Here is a 23,430-nt window from a genome sequence, read left to right on the forward strand (position 1 = left end):
GTGGGATTCTAACGCTAGTCAGAAATGCAAGTTTTGCTCTGGTGTGGAGGTGTAAGATTATCTCTGAAATTTGGACACAAATTCAAATTCCAAGTAATAATGTTATGTCACAATAAGTTAAGGCACCTTAGTTTAAGCCTCTAACTAGTTTAACAAATAATTCCTACATTGAAAGCTGTGTCTAATTACTTCTTAAATGTAGAGCATAAAATAGATACACACTCTAATTAGATATGTGCACAGACACTAAATCATTAGCCATCAGAGTAAAATTTCTTCTTCCTTTCACAGAAGGAAAATAAAATTATTTGGCATTTTATTCAGGTGTCATTAAAGTGACTGAAGTTTGATAGTCTGATTGCATTTGCTGTTGTAATACGTTCATTCTTGATCTCTTACTCCTCAAAGCTCGTGTGTCTTTACTGTCAGCCAAGAGCAAACAATTTGAGAGAAAGGAAGTTTGAAAGCTTGCAGGACGAAGCAACGATGTTCAGGAATGAGAGGTTAAGCTCATCCTGCAGCAAAAGCTGTCTGTAGCAATTTTTAAGTGGAGACTGTCAGGAGGACGTCTCTTGTGGAGCGCCAGTAGCAGCAGCAGAGTGCCCTCTCCGTTACCTATAGACCAGAATTTCTATTTGCTTCTGGCACAGTGACAGATCTGTGCATAAGCATCCCCAGATCAAACCCCAAGACAACCCGGCTGCAGATGGATTTGTTGCCACAGAAACAACTTCTGGCGGGAGCGCTCTACAGGGAGGAACGGAGTTCTGTATCCCTCAGGTGAGCCCATCACTCAACCTCTCTCTAACAGAGCATTCCAAGCGTAATATTCAGTCTTTTTTCTTTTTCAGGCATACTAGCTGTGGCTTCCAGATGAAGTGGCAAAAAAGTTCTGCTTTTGCTACCCAGTAGATTAACAGAGTTCAGAGCACGGTTTTTAGTGGAGACAAAGGAATTACAGAGGATGCAACCATCCCTCAGAGCATAACGTGCAATGTTGTTCCTGGCTGCTGATTATTACTAATACCTTCACTTAAAATTATTGGCCAGTTTCTCCTAAACATTAAAGCTGTTCTGCGTCTTTTCAAAATCAAGTACCATCAGCTGTCAGGGACAGCAGCTCTGCAAATGCTTCAGCTGGCAGAATAATTCATAACAACTGTTAAAAGCCACTCAAAATAAGCTTTATAGGAAAAGCAAATCTCTCAGAGGAAACATCCAGCTAATTGTAAGGTAATCAGCATCACAAGGCCGCCATGTTCTATTTCCACAGTTCTTCATTTAAAAATAATTAGAAAAGTTGTGTAAATGCCCTCGTGAGCCCGAAATAACTTTTTGTTCAGTTATCACTGCCCTGACACAAGAACATGCAGCAGCAATAAAGCCCCAGCAAAATGTGAGTGTGCCCTCAGGTCAGATCTAAAATATCTAGCAAGGAAAAACTTTTCTTCTCCGTGAGCTGTTCAAACAGGATGCCAGCAAAACTCGCAGTTACATATCTCCTGGTTCATCTGAGCGACAGCAACCACAGGGCTGCTTAGGAGAGGCAGATGTAGGTTAATATGTACACCTCTGAACACTTGTCCCCTCTAACTGCGCTCAACCCCAGATAAGAAGTTTCCAGTCCATCTGACCATCCATCTGTCCATCAGCTGAGCCATGCTCTGGGCTCACAATGTTAGCTGGCATCTAGTGTGATGACATCTAGCTCAGCTGGGATGCATCCTTCTCACTTCTCTCCCCTTTCCCCGCCATCTCTCTTCCCTCTTTTCCTGCTGTCTCAGGTTCTTTATAGTCCTCAGGTCCCAGAAGTAAGGGAGTCATTTTTTCTCTGCCAGCCACAAAGTGAGTTAAATAAATTCCACAACAGATGCCAAGTGAGATGAGTGTGTTTTTTTTTATGAAATATTGGAACCATCACTTCTTTCTTAATTTAAAACTGTGATATTCAAATCACAATGCTGTGATGTAGACATTATCACCTCGCAGCTGTGCCCCACTATCACAGAACAACAATATTGGTCTGATTCTGTAAAACCAACACCTTCTCATGGTGCACTCCCCAGACCCTAAAAAGATTCCTAAAACTTTGGGGATTTCTCTCCTATTTTATCATTGGGATTACATGCAGCTTTACAGCACCAAACATAAGCTCAGCTGAAAGAGCTACCTTCTGCCTCTTCGCTCATGTAACTGGGAGCTTACAATTGCATGCATAGAAGCAGCGAGATATGGGGAACAACAAAATACGAGCAATAAGATGGGGAGGCAGGAAGGATAGCGCTGAGGACAGTAAATTTTTGGTTTGCTCAGAAAAGGAACAGAGGAGAGGGCATTACATGCACGGGGGATTGACTTACTTCTTAGCAACTTCTTGATTAAAGCAAACTTGAAAGAAGAAGTGGTCAAATGTCATACTCTTCTGGAGGCAATGTGAACACAGGGTGTTACTGTGGAAAAAGTCACAGCAGGAGCTGATTAACAGACTGCTCAGAATGTCCTGAAACGCTCACAGTGACGGTGTCACATCTTATGAGCTTGTGTGTAGCCATTTTTCCTTGTCTCACTTAAATTTCCTTAAATTTTTACTAGATATCTGCACATGTTCTGAACAGAAAAGCGCAGTACAAGGCTGAAAATTCTTCTAAATTTTCCATTTCTCAACTCCCCATCCCCAACCCACTTGGAAGTGGATCTCTCAGTGATTTACTTTCTTACTTGCTTTTCAAAGACTGCCAAGAACCAGAAAAACACATAAGTAACACAGGCAACCTACCTAATGAATGTTTTTAATCCTATTAAAAAAAAAAAAGGCAGATTAATTTCTGATAGAATGGATTTCGTTTCACTACACAAACCTTCACCTTTAAAGTTTCTCTAGTCAGGTTCTGAACAGCAGCAAGATAAGTGTCTTACTGTTTGGAAAATATATTAATGGCAAACTTTTGAGAGACAAAGACAAATCTATATGGCTGTACACAGAGTACCTACACACCAAGGTTTAGCAGTTTTCTGCAGTTATTCCTAACTTTTGGGCTATGTCTTCAGAGGAAGTGAAGTATTTAAATACCTTACTAATTATTTTAAAAAGTTTGTATCTAGTCAACATATATGCTCCTACTAACTGCTCTGAAAATGACTACTGAAATTTATGTACTGGCTATTGCTCTTGTTCCCTGCTGCAAACACGACACAGATTCTTAGTTTATCTTAACAATTCCCTCTCATCAATACAACTTCAACATTTGGCTCTCCTTGCACCTAATTGGAACTCCAGAAAGTTTTTTTGGAAGAGCTTCTATTCAAAGTTTTCCACTAGTGGGAACCTGCCAAGGAAATTCATTTTGAAGTTGTGAATTTTTGGACACGTTGCTTTGGTTGAGTCCTTGGAATCCCTCCTTTGTTTTGCTTTGCTTCACTTTTAACAACCTAGCCAAAAAACTGTTCTGCCACCTTTCCAGGAGTCGTAACATTATATAAGCAATGATGGAAAATTTGTTTGCTTTTAAGAATGAATAGGTAAAAAATGAAACTCACCTCTGAGCAGTTTATACAAAGATGGTTTTCCTGCAGAGCAAAGAGCACAAGACTTCCCTTCTCCCAGCTTCTGCTCAGGCTGCTGGCGAGGCTGTCTTCCTCCAGCTGTGAGCGAGGCTGTCGGTGAAACAGTGCAGGGAAGGAGGAGGAGATTATGTTCCAGCTCCTGTGCTCTTTATAGTACAACTGCAAAGGAGTCGAGTCAGCCAGCCCAGCCCTCTCCTCCCGCACCCACTCATTCATAAATGAAAGAGATGACAGTGCCAGAAGCAGACACTGAACACAGAGATGGGAACGCACACGGAGCTGCTCACGCCCCTACCTACCACCGCCGGCACAACCGGCAGACACACCGCACTGCAACCACGGCAGCTGGTGCAAAACGGCTGCTGCGTGCAACTTATCTGAACACACACAGATGCTGCCTTGTGCAGGCTGTGTACTCTCACAGAGTACACAGAGCGTTACAAAGTATACAGAGCATCAGCGCTGTTATTAGTTTTATTTACAGTAAGTTGTTCCTAGTTCTCACTGAGATCAGACCTTCCTTACGTCCAAACACAGCCCAAGCTGAACTCTGCACAAGGGAGCTGCTGCTCTGAATGTGCAAGAGCAAGGTCTGGGAGGGTGCTTTTCCTTCCTGTTGCACAGCAAGAGACTGGGGCATAAACAAACTAAATGGTTTGTCCAAGGTCAATGAGGAAGACTGCAGCAGATGCAGAAGCTGGCGTGCTGCTGACTTGCACTGCTGCTCTTATTCCTGCAGCAGAGAAAGCTGCCCCTCAGACTGTGTATTAACCTGTCCATCACTCACACTGAAAGGCACTACTATAAAAACAGATAGGGAATTACATCACTGAGGCTGGAAACAAAAAGCTTTTTCCCAGATCAGGCCATGAACTGATGCGTAACTCACCTGATGCAGCGCTCTCCTGTGCTGCTGTAAGGACACTGGTGACTCCGTGTGCTCAGGACAGCACCTGATGAGTTCTGACTGCTCGCTGCGTGGGGGCGACAGTGCCCCAGGGGTGGCCAGGGACCAGAAGGCAGGAAACAGGAGTCTCGTGTTGGGTAGTCCAAAACAAGAAAATGGGTTCTCTATTTCTATCCTGGTGGAAAGCACAGAAGAACGTAAGCAGGGAAACTTTAAAAAAAAAAGAGGAAAAAACAAGGATACAATGGCAATTACAAGACTTGGAAATATTCCAAGAGTACCCATGGCTAACGTCAGAGCCAGCATCAAAAATAACTCCTTGTTCCAAACACAGGCAAAGGGCCCTTCAGGTATGACAGGCTACCAGATGGCAGAAACCTTCCTCTGCCAGGGCCTCTGCCAGAGCAGAGAGCTAAAATTATCTGCAGGGTTAAGGGGCCTCCGAGAGTTTTTGAGGAGGGATACAGCAGAAAAATTACAAAGTTCTTGAACATGACCTGAAAAGGCTGCAAAAATCACCGAACAGTCCTTTGCAGGCTCGCTCTGCAGCTTGGAGGATGGCAGAGATGCAGACAGCATACCGGGCTGAACGGGCCACGCACAGGCCCCTGGGAACACGGCCAGAGACTGATCACCTGTGCAGTGTTAAAGAACACAAAGACTTAGTATCAAATTCATCGGCACTTTCAGAGCTCTCCCCCACCTGCATTAAGACTTAAGAAAATCATACAGATTGGGACCTTTCAGGAAGCAAAGTAAAACTTTTGTTTTAGTGCCTTCTAATGCACACTTACATACCCTTAGATATTGCAGCTCTTTTATTAGTCTTAAAGGACTTATAATGGATGATATTAAGAAAATGAAGTGCAGTTACTTCCTTAGCAATGGGCGTGCTACTCTTCAGCAAAGAAGCAAGAGGGTGTTATACCGGACTACTTGCCTCTCCTCAGAGCCTGCTGGGGCAGAGATCGCTTGTTGAGCATCCAGGTCTTGATGGTGGCTGTAGGTAAATCACTTCCACCTCCTGCAGGCTCCAGGCTGCAAGTCTGGAAAAACAAGTCTTGAAAAGACCCCTAGACAGGGATTACCCCCTTTGGGTGCCTTGGAAAGCAGAGACACCATTGGCGTCACTGTCGGCGGCATCTCTTTTCTAGTTCCCACCTGGGATGCCGTTCTCAGTCACACAGAAGTGCAAACGTTTTCAAAGATATGTTAGACGGATGTTTGATACATACAGGTGCACAGAACATCCAGACAGCAGAGCCTTGGCCACCAGACACAATACATGTCCGTTACAGTGAGCTTAAAAGGCAACACTTGATCAGCTCACCTGGTAATCAGGCCTTGCAAGTGGGGCAGCAAACCTCCTTTTCCTAAAATTAGAGCAAAATAAACTCCAGAAAAATCTTGGTTTGCTTTTCTTTCATCCAGCCATTATGTTTTGCTTCTCTCAGCATGTAGATGGTGTAAAACAGATTGCTGAAGTTAAGGGGTTTGGTGTCTCTGGTCATCTCCTTCTCTGTTACTTCCTGGGAGGCAGAACACAGGCTCCAGCACACACACACAGCAACTGCACTTTGGGATCTATTTAAAACTCTAAAAATGAAAAGAAATGACTGTTCCTGTAGCCTTTTATCTCTATAAATTATACAGCAGCTATTAAAGCTGACAAATCGCTAGTATTTGGTGCAAGTGGCAATTTTTGCTTTTTGCTTGCTTTGATCAAATAATTTTAATGTTTCTGATGATTAAATAAGTCCACTGAATTGAATAACTCTTGGCTTGCGTATGTGTTACAACCAGAGGCAGCAGGCTTCAAAAATAATGGAGCTACAACGTAAAATAAATGTCAGAGATATCACAAAAAACGCATCGAGAAGGTCAGTGAGACCACTTCTATCTCTGAGGCATGAACAGAGGAAAAAGTGGACCGTCACTAGAGGCCTTGCAGAGGGGTCTGGAGATGTTGGAGTGCTGGGCAACCACCAGCAGCATGAAGCTCCGCCAAGCAAAATGCCGGGTGCCGCACCTGGGCCGGGGCAGTGGGATTTCCTTACCGTGAGGGTGGCCAAATGCTGGAAGAGGCTTCCTAGAGAGGTGGTTGGTGCCCCATGCCAGAGGCATTTGGAAAATGCCCTCGTCTGCTTTAGCTCTTGGTTAGCCCTGAAGCAGTCAGGCAGATGGACCAGATGATCTCTGTAGGTCCCTTCCAACAGAACTGTTCTATTTTAGCTTCTCTTTAGCTTTAGCTTGTTCTCGTAAATTACCACTGAGGAACACTCTGCCTCTCCTCTGGAAATGTCTTATTTGCCTGTCTGGGCTTATTCTTAAAAGGCTTGCACTGATATCAAAATCTTAATCTTCCATGTTTCTCATGCATTTAGTGTTCTTCTGTGAATGGACACGAAAAACAAGCTATTCCTACCTTTCTCTATGTTACTTATTTAGATGTCTAAGGATTAATCATGCTCTTAGACTTTTCTTTCATAGACTAAACAACCCCATTCTTCACAGGCCAGGTTTTCCAGACCTCTTCTCACTCACCCTGGTCTTGTTTCCAGCCACCAGCATCCTTCTCTGAGTGTGTGCCGGTGGAGGCCCCTTCTGACAGAGCCGGCTCCATTTTATCCCAGTTACCTCACCTGTGCTTTGCCTTCAAGGGCCAACATTCCACTGCAAGTTTGATTTAAATCCTCTCAAGCACCCATTTCCATGACAATAGGAGGGAAAATAGAGGAGGCCTTTCCCCCTCTCAGAGTGCTAATCCACAGGTACCATTTTGCTAAATCCATCCCTCTCTCACAGTGCTAATCCATTTTGCGTAGCTGAGAAACAAGGACTTGCTACTGCTCTTCTTTCTGTCCTGGAACTGTCCCTGGAGCCTTTGCAGGCCCAGCTCTGAGCTGCTGAGGGGTGGCTACACAAGGCAGAGCTGCGCGTCAGCCGCCTGCGCAAGTGGGAACAACACTGCATATTTAGCTGCAGCCCACACGTTTCACTTTATCTGTCCTCCTTCTATTTTCTTTTGTTTCTCTTCTTGCCCCATTCTTTACTGCATCACACGTTATTTTTAACTTTTCCTACAGGTCTCAGTTTTCACTTTGAAAATTCCTGCAGGGCAGATGCACAGCCCCGTGGTGTGCACTCCAGCTGCTTGGGGAGGATGCAACCATCTATCCCCAGAATGTGCCCCACGTGGTGATCTCAGCTCCAAGAGTTCCCAGTGGAAAATGCCATAGCCCAGCACACATCTCACAAACACCAAATAAGCTCCATCATTTAGGCCCTTCTTCTAGCTCCTAAAGGGGCCTCAGATCTCTCCCCTTGCCACTGTGCCAGCAGCTGTCCGTCGGGTAGGACCTGCTCTCCTCCCTCTCAACATCTGGCTTCAAGGGATCCCCTAGCTTCCTTTTGGAAGTCTGTGGGCAGATGAAATATTCAGTAAGCAGCTGGGACAAGTCTCACAATTGCTAGCCCTCGTTCTTGTAGGGGACTTCAACTTACCAGATGCCTGCTGGAAATACAACACAGCAGAGAGGAAACAGTCTGAGGTTTCTGGAGTGTGTAGAAGGTAACTTCCTGACACAGCTGGTGGGTGAGCCAACAATGGACGGTGCCCTGCCGGACCTTTTGCTTGAGAACAGAGAAGGACTCGTGGGTGATGTGGAGGCTGGAGGCCACCTCGGGCACAGTGATCATGAAATAATAGGTTTTGATTCTTGTAAAAGTAAGGAGTGGGGTTAGCAGAACTGCCACCTTGGACTTCTGGAGGGCAGACTTGGTCCTGTGTAGGAGATGGGTTGGTGGAGTCCCTTGGGAGGCAGTCCTGAAGAACAAGGGAGTCCAGGAAGGCTGGGCACTCTTCTAGAAGGAAATCTTGAAGCCGCAGGAGCAGGCTGCCCCACGTGCCAAAAGATAAGCCAGTGGGGAAGGAAACAGCCTGGCTGAACAGAGAACTCAGAAGAAACTCAGGAATAAGAGGGTTTATGACCTTTGGAAGAAGGAGCAGGCCACTCAAGAGGAGTATGAAGATGTCATGAGGCTGTGAAGAGGGAAAATTAGAAGGGCCAAAGCCCAGATAGAGCTTTATCTGGCTACTGCCATTAAAAAAAATAAAAAATGCTTCTACAAATACATTAACAACAAAAAGAGGATTGAGGAGAATCTCTGTCCTTTATTGGATATGAGGGGAGACAAGGTGATGAAGAAAGAGGAAAAGGCTGAGGTACTTTCTGCCTTCTTTGCCTCAGTCTTTAGCTGCAAGACCAGTTGTTCGTTGGGTACCCAGTCCCCCAGTAGATAGGGACAGGGAGCAGAATGAAGCCCTCATAATCCAAGAGGAAATGGTTGGTGACCTGCTACACCACTTAGACGTACACAAATCTATGGGGCCAGATGGGATCCACACAAGGGTACTGAGGGAGCTGGCAGAAGTGCTCGCCAAGCCACTTTGTTATTTATCATCAGTCCTGCCTATCCAGGAAGGTCCCAGCTGACTGGTGGCTAACAAATGTGATGCCCATCTACAAACAGGGCCAGACGGAGGACTTGGAAAACTACAGGCCTGTCAGTCTGACTTCAGTGACAGGGAAAGGTTATGAAGCAGATCATCCTGAGTACCATCACACAGCACGTAATAGGCAACTAGGTGATCAGGCCCAGCGTGGATCCCAGCGTGGATTTACAAGTGGTAGGTCCTGCTTGATGAACCTTATCTCTTTCTATGACAAGGTGACCTGCCTAGTGGATGAAGGAAAGGCTGTGGATGTGCTCTACCTAGACTTTAGTAAAGTTTTTGACACTGTTTCCCAGTGTTCTCCTGAAGAAGCTGGCTGCTCATGGCTTGGATGGGCGTATGATTTGCTGAGTGAAAAAATGGCTGGGTGGTGAGGCCCAAAGGGTTGTTGTGAAAGGAGTTAAATCCAGTTGGAGGCTGGTCACAAGTGGTGTATCCCAGGGCTCAGTACTGGGCCCAGTTCTCTTTAATATCTCTCTATCAGTGATCTGGACAAGGGATTAATTGCACCCTCAGTAAGTCCACAGATGACACCAAGTTGGGCAGCAGTGTTGGTCTGCTCAAGGGTAGGAGGCTCTGCAGAGGGATCTGGATAGGCTGGACTGATGGGTTGAGACACACTGTATGAGGTTCTGCAAGGCCAAGGGCTGGGTCCTGCACTTGGGGCACAACAACCTCATGCAACGCTACAGGCTGGGGGAAGAGTGGCTGGAAAGGTGCCCAGCAGAAAGGGACGTGGGGGTATTGGTTGATAGCTGGCTGAATGAGCCAGCAGTGTGCTCAGGTGGCCAAGAAGGCCAACAGCATCCTGCTTGTATCAGAAATATCATGGCCAGCAGGACCATGGAGGTGATTGTCCCCCTGTACGCAGCTCTGGTGAGGCCGCACCTCGAGTACTGTGTGCAGTTTTGGGCCCCTCGCTACAAGAAGGACATCGAGGTGCTCGAGCAAGTCCAGAGAAGGGCAACGAAGCTGGTGAGGGGTCTAGAGAACAAGTCTTATGATGAGTGGCTGAGGGAGCTGGGGTTGTTTAGCCTAGAGAAAAGGAGGCTCAGGGGCGACCTTATCACTCTCTACAACTGCCTCAAAGGAGATTTTAGCAGGGCGGAGGTCAGTTTCTTTTCCCAAGCAACAAGTGATAGGACAAGAGGAAATGGTCTCAAGTTGTACCGGGGAGGCTTAGGTTGGATATTAGGAAAAAATTCTACATTGAAAGCGTTGTGAGGCATTGGAACAGGCTGCCCAGGGAAGTGGTTGAGTCACCATCCCTGGAGGTATTTAAAAGATGTGTAGATGTGGGGCTTGGTAGACTTGGCAGTACTAGGTTAATGGTTGGACTTGATGATCTTACAGGTCTTCTCTAATTTAAATGATTCTATGACTGTAAGAATGAGGTGACATGAAACTCAACATTGGCATCCAGAGAGTTCTGCCTGTTCCTGTTCACAGCAGTGAACACCACAAAGGCATAAACACAAAGAAAACTAAGAACGCAGGAGTTTCTATGTAAAGACTATCAGAACAAATAAAAAGTTTTATCAAAATCTAGGAGACAGGTAGTGAAATCATTTATAGACATCACAGCTGCTCCAGAGTCCAAGCTGGAGCATTTATTCTTCCTATCTGTAGAGAGGCTGAATTCATCCTTTCTCCAGCTCTTATGCTATTAAAGACACACTGGCTTCGATGTGTGACCTTGCAATTACTGACTTTGTGAGGGACCCAGTGGATGATTGTGGATATACTGGAGTAACCAGCTCATCCCACCTCAAACGCACGTGTGAACTTTCATTCAGATATGGAAAAGAAAGTTGGTAGCAAGTAAGAGGAGTTGTTCAAGATGGAGAGCCACATGGACTTGAACTGTGCTGCTGCTCTTCCTCCTATTAGCACAGATCTGGGATTTTTAGCTTGAGGAGAACTGTGGTCATAAGGTGGCCCATCTGCCCACGCCTCAATGCTGTGGGGAATACAGGGCCTGAATGTTCTTGAACCAATACTTCAAGGGCAGAAAAAGTCCTTGGTCTTCAGTAACTACAGTAGGCAGTCAAAGTATGAATGCACACAGTACTCCAGATACTGGCTTTTCCCTCTCTGAAAAAACATTGCTACAAAGAGATAACACTAAAAACAACAGACCAGGGTCACTAATTAGCTTATTTTTTGCTTTTCATCTCATATTCAGTTTTAGATTTGCTTGAGAGTACTCTGTCTTCTTCCAGCCTCTAACAGGTTAAATCTTCTAAACACAGTGAGCAACATTTCTCTTGATTTTGGTTACAAAACTAAGTGGGTGAAATTTGATCCAAATAAAGTCCTGTTAGTATCCACTATGATTTACTTGCCAGATTATATAACAAGAGAACAAGCACGTGTTCACAGGGGCTCCTTGTATAGGACAGGGTGGGAGACTGAAGGGAATTCAGGATCTTCCAAATGGGGCTCTGTTCCCATTGATATGGCTGGTTAAATAAACAAGGAAAAGACTCCTTGTTCATGGGAGCTGCGTGTGGATAATAGGACTGAGCTTCAGGAATTCAAAGCTTTTTTTCAATTAAAGAAGCCAAAATAAGCAAGGAAGGAAATTCTAAAACAATGAAAATTATGTGGAAAATCATATCGTTAAAATACTTAAGACTAAATAGAAACAATATTGCCTCAATAGGCAAAAAGTGATATGGACCTTCTTAAATGCATTTATCATCCCATTAGTTGTTTTTTTTTTTAAGAGCTAACAAATTCTCATAGAATTTTAAACATCAAAGACAACTGCTGACCCTAAAATGTCTACCAGACTAGCTCAAAAACTGTTGTAAGATTTTACATTGAAATCCTGCTACAGATAGTAGAATTCTATAGTCATCTTGACAAAGAAACTTTTGAAAGACATCTCTAGATAACTAAAAATAAGCAAATTTTGAAATTTGTAAACAAGTTGCAAAAAGAACTTGGCCCCAGACTTCATGCAAACATGCATCTTCTGAACTACAAATACCCACCGTGGTTTACAGCACATAGTGTATTTCCTGCCTCGAGACTTGGCTATTGTCACAAACACAGGACAAAAAAGAGCAATAAAAGTGAGCTACAGGAGGATGTTGGGAACAGATATGACGAGAAGGCTGTGAGTGCAGTGCATGCTAGAGCGGGATGTGAAGGAAGAAAGGCCCCTTGAATTGATGTCACTGGAGTATTTGGGCAAAAAAAGAATGAAGCAGTACAGAGTGGGCAATGTTCGAGACAGCAGTTGACAGAGAAATAGCTAAGAAGGCATCAGAAAGCACTGAGAACAGGAACTGAGGTAGGATCAGGAATAAATATCGCCTTCAGGTCTTGAGAATGTGACTGCCTAAGAAAGTCTGGCGAGGGTGGAGAAATACAGAAAGACAACAGCAAGAAAAGGTGGCAAAAAGGTGAAAGCTGGCTGACAGATGACTAACACCTTTAGCAACGAAGAGAAAAGCTGAAGCTAGACCTGTAAGAAGACAGGTTACAAAAAGTGAATTAAGGGGTAGGAAATAGTTAAAGATAATGCTGGTTGAAGAACAGAAAGGTCTCTAGTGTTGGAGAAGAAAAGCCATGAAGGAAGTAAAGTTGTTGTAGATAAGACGGGCTTGGCCAGCTTGCAGTAGCTGGTTGCGCTGTCTGAGCTGCAGGACAGAATCTAGCAAGAGGGCTCCTTTGTTTGCACATTTCATGCAAAGAGTTTCCTGCTAGCACTCATGTGGTTGTTGTTGGCAGAAGTAGTTTTAAGGGCACGCAAAACCATTAAAAAAATAATGTTCCCCATCAGACAGACATTTCCCACTTCCTTTAAGCCCCTGCTATCCAGGTGCAAGTAAATACTATGAGGAAACATAAGCAAGAAAAAGTATGAACTGCAGAGATCCTTGTCAATGAAGGTACCGAGGCTGCACTCTGCGGCGTACATACCAGTGCTTTCATCGGATACTGATTTAATGCTGTTTTGCCCAGAATTATCTAAAACTAGTCTGCACAGTGGAACAACAACTTCAGTAGAGAGCTGGAAAGCCTAATGGAAATGGAGCACCTAAGCTGTACAGTTCTTCCCGTACACAATGCTGATAATACAGCTCTCTAAAGCATTCTGCCCTCTTGCCTCATTTACTTATGGACAAAAAGGCTATGAATGGATTCAAGCAACCGAGGAAATTGAAGGTTACCAACCTTATCTTAATTTTAGTTAAATACCAACTAAGCCAACACATGGGCTATCCCACGTGGCTTGTGCCTGCCTATTTCTCCACTTGCCTTTTGCACTGCTTTGAGCAAGCAATCCTTCTTCAGATGAAATTTCAGTTCTAAAAAGAAAGTTCTCAAGATTTTCTCGTCACAGTCATTTCCCTGATTCTCAGTGTTTCTTCTACTTTCACTCACAGACAGCCAGAAGGGTCCTACAGGAACACTCTCAAACTGATGGGAAGTTTTCTGTCTCTGTAGAAGGTTGAGGTGCTGCAGCTGAATGTCCCTGGGCAACCAGTGGCTCTGAAACACATGCATCTATGGATTAGGTATTTTATGGGCTCTCAGCACACACACAAGCAAATTTCAGGCTTTGGATAACTAGAGTTAAAAAAAAAAAAAAAAAAAAGCCTCTTTCAAATTTGCAAGGAAGCATTTTTCATGGGTTTAAGAAGAAGGGGATAATTTTGGCTGGAGATATTTAAAGCAGCAAGGAAACATAGCCTTTCACATCCCATAACCTTTAAAACTCTCTGCAAAATGGTAAAACAATCAGGCTAGAAGCACTACAAAATGCTCACTTCGGTCTTCCCAGACAAACTTTCCTATTTCTTGTGGAAAACTCCCTCATCCCTCCAATGCAAGTCTCTCGAGACTCCTCAGCAGTCCTTCAGGGAGCTGTGCTTCCCCATCTGGAATATCCTTCTTCAACTCTCATGCTCTTCCTTAGCAGTGTGTTCCCAAACACACACTATGCTCTTCTTGCCACTAATCTGTCTTACACTTCTAGAGCATACCAACTACTGAACAAAGTGGGTAAGGTGATCCTTGATTTGCAAATTTCTGGGCTTTTCACAGGGAGAGGTGCCCACTGTTCCCAGTGAGGTAGCCCAGCTCCATCCTGGCTCTGAAAATAGCCAGTGTCTGATGTTGCAGAATAAGGGGAGCCTCTTAGAAGTCACCTAATGTTTTTTGTTGTTATTTTTATTCTTAAATTTATTTTTTTTATTTTTTTAAAGCAGAGGATGTTTAGTTCTCCCATAAACTATTTCATACCATAAATCAAAAGCATTAAAGCATCATGATATTAGACTGATCTGTTTGATTCCACAATAGCCTGCAGCAATGAGTTCCACTAATAGCTTTACTTTCCTTTTTCTTTCAGATTACCACAGGATATCCCTTTGTGCAATACACGCTTTTCACAGGCTAATGCCAACGCTTACTCTTTCTCATTCTGGTATGTAAGAACACACACACTACATACTTTGGCATAACCTCAGCATCAGAGCCACATAATCCTCACTTCTAATCTTTCAATAAAAATATGCAAGTATTTTAACTAGAGCTGATCATCAGAACCGCATCTGGGAATAATACAGTGAGCTGACATTAGTTTCCATAGCATTTGGTATTTTGTTTTGGACATGTTTTAAGTTCCTAGCTTCTGTGGAATAACCACGTTCTCATTCTCCCGTTCTCAGCAGAAATCTATTCCCTCCCCCAACCAAAAAAAAAAAGAAAAAAAAAAGAGAGAAAAAGAGAGAAAAGGAAAGAACAAAGATGAGATGAGAAGATGAGACGTCAATAAACTCTTTCTTCCACTGACTGAGCAGGGGTAAGCACAGATACCCTGCCACCATTCCCCACTTAGCCATATTATTCCTTAACAGGATTCTTCACTATCTTCTAAATCTGCACTAACCTCAGCTTTGTGTCACACTTCATCAGCTCATAGTTCACTGTCTTTAGGGCCCACATTAGCCTTCTAAAGGCTCTCCCATTCAATAACCTTTTAAATAGCAGCTCTCTGCTGTCTACTGTTCCCTTTACATTTGGAAAAATCCTTTTGACTGGAAAAAGGTCATTTACTTTTCCAGAACTTCTCCTGGTCACCTTAAACTCCTGCCTGCCAACACTTTCTTAAATCATAGTAATTTTTCTCACCATTTTTCAGCTGATGCCATTCTCTCTTAGTTCTCATGACAGCCCCTAATACCAGCGTTAAAGATGGATCTTCATAGCACAGTCTATTCCTCCAGTGTAGCAACCCTTCATAATGAGAAATTAATCTGTTATTTTTAGAAACGGAACTATTTCACACTGCATTGTTAGGCTAGGTTAATTCTGCCTGGCATTGGTGATTTGTAGTAATGTAATGTTCCCAAGTTTTCCGCCTTGAGCATCTCCAGTGCTGCCAGGCAGGACCTGATATCCCACAACTCTGATGGGAAGAGAGGCAATTTTTTTCATGAAACTTACATTTTTAAAAAATTTTTCATCTAAAAATTCAAAACCACAATTCAAATGCTTTCATTGCAGCTGCGTTCAGGCTTTTACACTACAAGGTTTTGTTAAATGGTTGTGAAGGGGACAAGAGATTAGCATCCAGGTTATAGGTTATTTCACAGGAACCAACAATTTCTGCAACATTTCTTCTGTGCCCTGTCAAGTCATTCACCTTTGGCTGAACTTTTAATATGCCCCCAAACATCTGGATGATCAGAAATGATTTCTAACCTCATGGCTTACAGTGGTATGTCATTTTTCTAAATAAAGTACTCTTTAGCCATTTTCACAGTAGATTCCGTTACTTCTCTTCTGGCAATTTCATGCTCATAGAATCACAGAATGGTTTGGGGTGGAAGGGACAATCTAATTCCAACCCCCCTGCCATGGGCGGGGACGCCTTCCCAATTAACTGAAATCAGAGAAGCTGTTCCCTTCACCATTAGATCCTAAGTTTGTGGAACAGCTGAAGAACATCTGATAGGAAGAAGGTTTCCATGACAAGGTTTCACTGTAAAAGATCCAACTTCAGATTTCTTGATAAGGAGATACTCCGTCACTGCAGAATATGTGATTCCCCACAAGTACTTTGCACAGCAGCTGTTTCTTGTACTTCAAGCAAATACTGTTGTCATGTGCAGTGTGCTATTTGTTTCCTCACATTAAACAAATTTGCTGATTTCAGTTTGAACACACTGCAGAGAAGGGGCTATTGCCAACAGCACAGGCCCTGGCCTTCTCAGAAACCTATCTGCTGTTGGCTGCGTATCTGGGTGGGATCCCCTCCAAAAATCTGTCCGTTAATAGAAAACAAGATCTCCAGGATCCACAAGCCACATATATGAACTGAGATACTCCACTACTGGACAACATTATTGAATTGTTACACCCAGAACCATTCACAGCATTATTTAGCAGCAAACTGCAGCAAGCAGGCCCGGCCCAGCCGGTCAGGAAGTGTCAGCCTCCTCCAGCACTCGGCCCTGTGGGGCTGGGACACCAGGTGTGCTCAGTATGGGGCTCTGGTGTTCCAATTCCCTGAGGCTCAGCACACCCCATAGTCACTATTTCATGATTGTTCCCCCTTTTCTTCTTGAAGGAAGAAGCCTGAGGTGGCTCTGGCAGCTCTACCCCTTCCACTTCTCCCTCCCACAGAAACCTCTCCTGGCAGCTCCCGCCACCTCACACCACACAGCCTGCTCCTCCAGGATGATCTCCTGATCACGCTCTAACACAACCAACTTCTCTCCCACATTAGCTTTGACATAGAAACACCCATTTATCCCACCAAGAAAGCAAAGAGCACCAGCACCTCAAACACAGGCAGGCCTTGCTCTCCCTCCCTCCTGCTGGATTTTCTTACCTGATGGTGCACGATGGCAGCACTCTGGCCTGGGAGCCACTGAGTCTATCAAAGAATAGTTGAAAACAGTGAATTACTTGAGTGGAATGCAAAACGAATGCACGTGCCACAGCAGGACAGTCTCCTGTAATATAACTTCCATTCATGCACTCAGGAAGGCCTGAGTGCCGCAGCACTATGTGCTTCAACAAGTAGCCAAAGGTGGCTTTAATGCTGAAGATCAGTTGTTCTGTTCTAACATCTGTACTTAAACACATCCCATATGTGAAATGTACTATAGAAGTATTTTTATTTCTATTAAAAAATATATATTTTTATTTGAACTCACTGGAACTGAGGAAGTAAATAACTGTAAATAATTCAGAAAGTCACAATTAAGGTTTATGCAGTTACATAAGTATTTATAGCAAATTGCTTCTACTAATAACTGACAACTCACAGATCAATTCTTCAGCAGTCCAGCCTGTCAGGCAATCAAGTGCATGCCTCCAAAATGGAACCGAAACCAGGAAGAAACACCAGTCTTCAGTGATCTGGCTGAGTATCAAAGTTGAGAGCGAATTTCTGGAAAAGGAATTTCAGTTGACCAAGAACACTCAGTAGTTTAAAAAATTGCTGCATAACACATCATTTTAACGTTGTTGCTAAACTGTGGTCTGCATTTAAATAGCAGAAAAGGCAGAAAGTTCCTTTTGCCATTCTCTTTCATGTTCAAAGATGAGTAATTTCTCACTTTCGTAAGGCTTTCTGAGAGTTAAGCATGAGGCAGTTTGCACAAATACAAACTTGGTCAAAAGGGAAGCATGCTTAGCGCTGTCTGAAGTGGTCAGAGAAGCTTAAAAATCTAATAGTCTGATTCTACAGCCACTTAATTTGCATGATTAGTCTGACTAAAGTCTTCAATAAGAAGGCTTCAACCAAAGATTTCTGATATGCCTTTTGTGGCAGCATTGTAAAAACAAATGCAACCCTGCTGCACAGAGATATGAATCAATGCTGAGGCTTACACAAACCTATTGCAAACAGTTCTCCATCCAACATCATGAATCTCATATATTTTCCAAGAAAAAAAAACGTACAACAATCTGTTTTATTTTAATCTTTATTATAAACAATTTTGTAGTTTCCAGAATGGGATTACTACACACTAGATAACAAAAACATCCTTAGCTGAATCAGTTTTAGCTTTTACTAGATTAAATCAGAACCAGCAAAACAAATATTATTGGGGAGAGGAGGAGGGAGGATTTAGTCTATTCCAAGAAAAACAGCTTTACAAACATGAAATTATAAAGATATGCATCTGATCATATATACATAAGCAACTGATGACACCCTGGACAGAAACGTACAAGGAAGTTCTCTGCACATAAATAGATTTTTTAAAGTATATTTCTTTCACATGTATACAAAATTATTTTGCTTTCTATACTGAGCAAAGTTCTTGGAGACACAGCAGGGATTTCTAAGAGACTGAATCCCACTATCACTTAGGGTATGGGCTGTCATGCACACAGATGTAATAATACAATTTACACAGCATTCCTATACAATACTTGAGCTCCTTATATACATACTTACAAGTCACTTTTGTACATGAGATGCCACCTTTACAATTGAAATGACATCTCCCCTGAAAAGGCTGCATTAGTTCCAGTGTGTGTATAAAAGATAAAACAAGTTTCAAAAGGCAGCACCACTTGGCTTTCAGAGTCAAAAATTCACTGAGCTGCAGCTATATAGGGAAGGCAGTGGGGTGGTAACATTGACCCTTCTCTCTGTCTTTTGACAGTCCCAGTGGGGAAGGTTAAGATATGACCCTTGAATTCTATGCATCACCAATGTGGCTGTGGCAAGAAGAACTGACTTTAACAGATCCATGGCTAAAGCCACACACTTTTGATCTTCAGCTTTCCTATTAAGCTACTTTTAAGCCAAGTGTCTAGTTATGTCTTCTGGGGAGAAGTTTGGCTTTTATATGACCTTTTCACTATGGTTTAAGTTATTTATCAATAGCAGAGCTGGTTTCAGCACATATACATGACCTGTGAAACTCTTCTTTAATGCAGGTAGAAGGGTTGCATGATGCAACAATGACAGAGGACCCTGCTAAGCGTCTCCTGGAGTGGGGAATGCTCAGGACCTGTGAGAATCAGGCTCCAAGCTTGCTGTGGGATTAGGTCAGGCTTCCACTTTGTTTCAGGCACAACAGTGTCAAAAGAAGGGCTGGGGTTTTGCTCCTTGTTTGTCTTAATCATATTTTGTCCAACTAGAAAACAGTACCCAGAGAACATTCAGAACAGCATGCAGGTAGCGCCTTTTAAGACCTGGCACAGTGTCAAGACAAATGCTACCCAGTATCAGCAATGCCAAACACTATTAGCTGCATCCATGGGTTACACACAGCCATACTCATACCAAACCGTCTGCTGATCCCCCTGGGGGTCTGGAGACCCAGGAGTGCTGTTGGAGCTGCTTCCTCTCATGGGCTCCTCCATAGCCCCACAGCTGCCTTCTGGTAGCTTACCCTGGCACTTGGTAAATAGGGCATCACCCTGGCCTTGCCCTAGGGAAGTATTTCCCTCAGTGCTGCTGGAAACAGCTCTGACAGAGGCCACTGTGGCCACCTCCCCAGTACGAGGGGCTGGCTTAGGTTTGACTTTAGAGGGAGTGTGCGGAGTGGGTGAGTAGTGTTGCCCAGGGCTCACTCGCTCCTGTTGCTGCATGTTCAGATTGCTGGTGGAAGCAGTGGGTGAGGCAGAAAACTGATGGAAGGAGAGTGGCCTCTCATCTTTTGGTGGGGCCAGGGAAAGGCGCCTTGCATCAAGCTGCCGACAACGAGAATCAACACTTTGCAAGGAACCTGCCACCTTTGCAGACTGGGGCCTCTCTCTTAAGGTCACCTGGGAGCTTGTTGGCACAGAAGCTCTACAAGTCTGACTGACAGCATCCTTGCCCCCACGCAGGTCTGCTGCTGATTTCTGAGGGCTCTCCTGCCTGTATGTCTCTGGGCCGGTGGCTCTGAGGAGGTCTGCAGAGGCTAAGCTGAACGCCCTGCTCAGTGACGTACTCCTCCTGCTCACAGCTCCAGGCTGCTGCGGCTGTGCCATTTGCCGCATGCCACTCGCGGGTTGGTGCTGTGGTGTGTGAGGAAGCTTAAGGGACCCCTGGGAGCTTGCCTGAGGCTCGGGTTCGACTTGTCTGAGGTTTGGCTTCATGTAATTTCCAGGCTTAGTCGTTCTTCCTTCTTCACTGGCAATGGCCATCTTTACAGTTGGAGAAGTATGACTAGTGGGCATCTTAGCAGCCTCCTTTCTGGACGGTTGAACCAGCAGGTTCCCAGTAGCTGAAGGCTCATTTGCTTTCTTAAAATAATCACTCAGCAAATCATCTCTGTTACTGGAGGTATCCTGGTGTGAAAAAACATGCACATGCTACATTAATGACAACACATCTTGAGCAAAGAATCATGCACAGCTTTTCTTTCAGACAATCTTCCTTCCCACTTATTTCAAGAGACACAAATAAAACCATGGATTTTATATTAAAGTGTGGAACGGAAGATACAAATGCATACAATGGATATAAATTCAAATCAAGGAGTAACATGCTCATCATAATTAATTGTGACAGCCCTGTTTGCCAGATTAATTGTCATAAACTTAGAAAATTTCACCCCACTAGTAACCTGGGCAGCAGCTCTTTTGACACCAGCCACTATCACTGTAACATCACTGTCACAGGAATGACAGCAGCCGTTGGTACCAGCAGATATCAAAGATGGTCTGTCATTTTCCAGCATACAGTTACTCTGGATAACACACTACTGTAATATCAGGGATATAAAAAGAAAAAAAAAATACCTTGGGGAGATATGGTAGCATTACAAGAAAGTTTCATAGCTTCTCCATTGATTTCCGTCACCTCTCCCAGTCAATATATTATATATGTTAAAAGCTGCATGTACAACATAATGAAATGTACCAAAAAATCATTATAGTAATTGAGAAATGATTGCTTGCCCACAATTAGCTTGCAAATTTCAAGTCAGACAATTAACCTGGCAGTAAAAGAAAATGTATATTGAATATTTCATTGGGATAGTCCATGCAAATCAAAATGGTGATGTTTGATCAGCTGCCACTGGACTATTAGTAGGAGGCATGCTCAGAACAGTTAAAGGACATGCTCTTCATGAAAAATGCACTGAAACAAGCTCATGAAACATATTTCTTTTCTCTAGGGAGCATGTTAAAGCTTAATATATTCACTTCATTAAAATGCCAACCATTTCTTCCAGTTACAGAACGTATTTGCTAGAAGTGAACACTATCAATAGTGATAGTAGTTCAAATGCAGCTGGAAAATTTCTATGCTCAACTAAATGTTACAATGTTAAGGTTATTTTTACCTCACTTTAAACTGCTGTTATGCACATTAAATTAACATCACAGAATTACTTGTTCTTCAAAAACAAGCGTGTTTATGTACAAGCACTGGAAATACTTTATGAGCAAGTAATGCAAGTGATCTCACAAACTTAGTCTTTTAAGTAACAGCTGAGAGTTACAATACGCTTCTATAGGTATTAATATGCTAGCAAAAGCTGTGGGGTAAGTTGGAAGCTGTTGCCTTCGTAGCAAGAACAACGGATACCCTGGGGATATACAGTGAAGTGGATCTCTTATTTCCCCTGCCTGTTCTGTGCCTCATGCTGTCGGGACATGAATGACTGAGGACCGATTCGAGTGACTGCGAAGGTTCCTGATGGAGGGGAGGACATAGGGAGTAGCAAGAGGGATACAGTGCATCAGCTTCTAACAGAAATTGGTGCAATGAAATCATTTCACTCTCATCTAAACTGCGCCGACGCTGAAAAGGAACAAGGATGACAGAAAGAATGAAAATGGATACATGGTCAGGTAGTTAGACAAAAAAAATCAAATCAAATTTTAAACACGCCTAAAAGCTATGAAATTTATTTGGATAACTAGTGAATAGGAAGCACATTTAAGTAATGCTCTGAAACTTCAAGGACTATAATTTACTGATGTCATAAAACAGTACAGCTCTGCTGATTTCATTGCTGTTACCAAGGTATTCATTGAACAGAAATACCTGTTCACTTACACTATCAGGGAATTGTTCTTGAGATATTAACATGCTCGATACCGCAGCACTTCAGTACTGTACAGCATGTCTAAGCAGCACCAGACAAATGCCATCTAGAAACCAAGTATTTCATTTCTGACCAAGCATTCAGAGCGTGGCATTTTCTTGCAGTCACAGAACCAATAGAAAAGTGCCAGTCAGCACACAAAGCATGGTGAAAGCACTGGAAACTTCCTTCAGAAAGAAAACACTCTCAAATGCAACGATGGTATTTTCAGCTTAGGAAATGGTTTTAATAACTGCATATTTTGCATTTCTGGTGAAAACTACTTTTAGGTTTCATATGTAATTATGGATTTAGCAGCTGAAAATCACACAGAAAACTCAACCTTTTACAAATAAGAATAGCTGGAGTTCAGAATCGGTGCTATAATATGAAAGCTTAAAAGTTTGTTTTTAAAAAGTCCCAGCAGTCCAAAACATACTACTTGCAGTGAGTTATTTGCATGGCCTGCCATAGCCATTGCATCAAAATAAATCAGCAAACACTGCAAAAGTTAATCTTGGCTTAGTTGTTTTAAAAGGTTCATTCTTCAAATTGTCAGCTTGCAAGATTCGATACCTCTCTGCAAGTTCCACACATACAAAGATCTTCTTGTATTTCCTGGTGTTCCTAAACCCTCATGCCCCTGCATGCATCAGTTTTGAGCAGTTTTGCAGCACCTCAGGACTACTTACACTTGGTGGGGATAGCCTGCTGCTCTCTTCCAGGAACTCTTCCAAGGTTACCATCTCACTGCCAGGTGAGGCAGACCGTTGCCTGCCTGCGTAAGACTGAGATGGAGCACTCTTCTGAGGTACATCATGAGAGAGCAAACCATTCCTGTGGAAGGAGGACTCATGCCTGTTGCTAGGGCCTAAGACAGCAGAAGCGGAGTGATAGGGATAGTTGTCTCGGAGCAAGGCTGGTGCCTCTCTGCTTGGCACCATATCTTCACTGCTGAGGCTCTCAGTTCTACCATGGATATGATCTAAGGAACCTGAGAAAAATCATAAATATCATTGAAGTCACCATTTTCCCCTCATTTCAGTAGAGTTACTGAAGTAGGAACTTTGTGATCTAGGGACACTTCCCAACAGCCAGCATGTGTCTTCTCCCATGGAACTCAAGGCAGTCAAAACTCTGACAAATCAGCACTAGTAAATGTCTTACAGTATATTCTTTGAGCCCCTATGTTAAACAAGTACAACTACTTGAACCTGGCAGTGGGATAGCAAAATGATTTTTCCAAAACGTTGGATCTCATTTATCCTTCAAGGACTCAGAATTTTAGCAAGTCTGAGTGCACCGATTACTTACATAAGCTGTGTTCAGAGTAAGAAGAGCAGAGACCTGTTATTGTAAAAAGAATTTAAAGAGTCGCCTGTTACTTCCCACAATATGATGCCAGTCAGACTAAAGCAAAACTAGACTGC

General features: G+C 43.3%; 2 protein-coding genes across 9 annotated transcripts in view; both read right to left on the bottom strand.

Annotated features, from left to right (window-relative positions):
- The window catches only part of GPR68 (G protein-coupled receptor 68), a 32,501-nt gene extending 14,713 nt beyond the window's left edge, over positions 1–17,788 (bottom strand). For all 5 annotated transcript variants that reach the window (XM_066998269.1, XM_066998268.1, XM_066998265.1 and 2 more), the window contains exons 1-7: positions 17,282–17,788; positions 16,843–16,887; positions 15,138–15,242; positions 5,412–13,493; positions 4,454–5,106; positions 3,538–3,654; positions 2,361–2,450 (exon numbers count right to left, since the gene is read on the bottom strand). The gene's annotated coding sequence lies outside the window, so the exon portion shown is untranslated. The remainder of the gene's footprint in view (positions 1–2,360; positions 2,451–3,537; positions 3,655–4,453; positions 5,107–5,411; positions 13,494–15,137; positions 15,243–16,842; positions 16,888–17,281) is intronic.
- Positions 17,789–17,926: 138 nt separating this feature from the next.
- CCDC88C (coiled-coil domain containing 88C) overlaps positions 17,927–23,430 on the bottom strand; it is a 91,798-nt gene continuing 86,294 nt past the window's right edge. For 2 of the 4 annotated variants that reach the window (XM_066998255.1, XM_013182075.3), the window contains 3 exons: positions 22,693–22,994; positions 21,499–21,714; positions 17,927–20,252 (listed from right to left, as the gene is read on the bottom strand). In XM_066998255.1, the coding sequence (XP_066854356.1) occupies positions 19,239–20,252; positions 21,499–21,714; positions 22,693–22,994 (1,532 nt within the window). In that variant the 3' untranslated portion in view covers positions 17,927–19,238. The remainder of the gene's footprint in view (positions 20,253–21,498; positions 21,715–22,692; positions 22,995–23,430) is intronic. The other 2 variants (XM_048070458.2, XM_048070456.2) reach the window with 2 other exon arrangements.

The sequence above is a fragment of the Anser cygnoides genome, chromosome 5, assembly GCF_040182565.1.
Source record: "Anser cygnoides isolate HZ-2024a breed goose chromosome 5, Taihu_goose_T2T_genome, whole genome shotgun sequence".
NCBI lineage: Eukaryota > Metazoa > Chordata > Aves > Anseriformes > Anatidae > Anser > Anser cygnoides.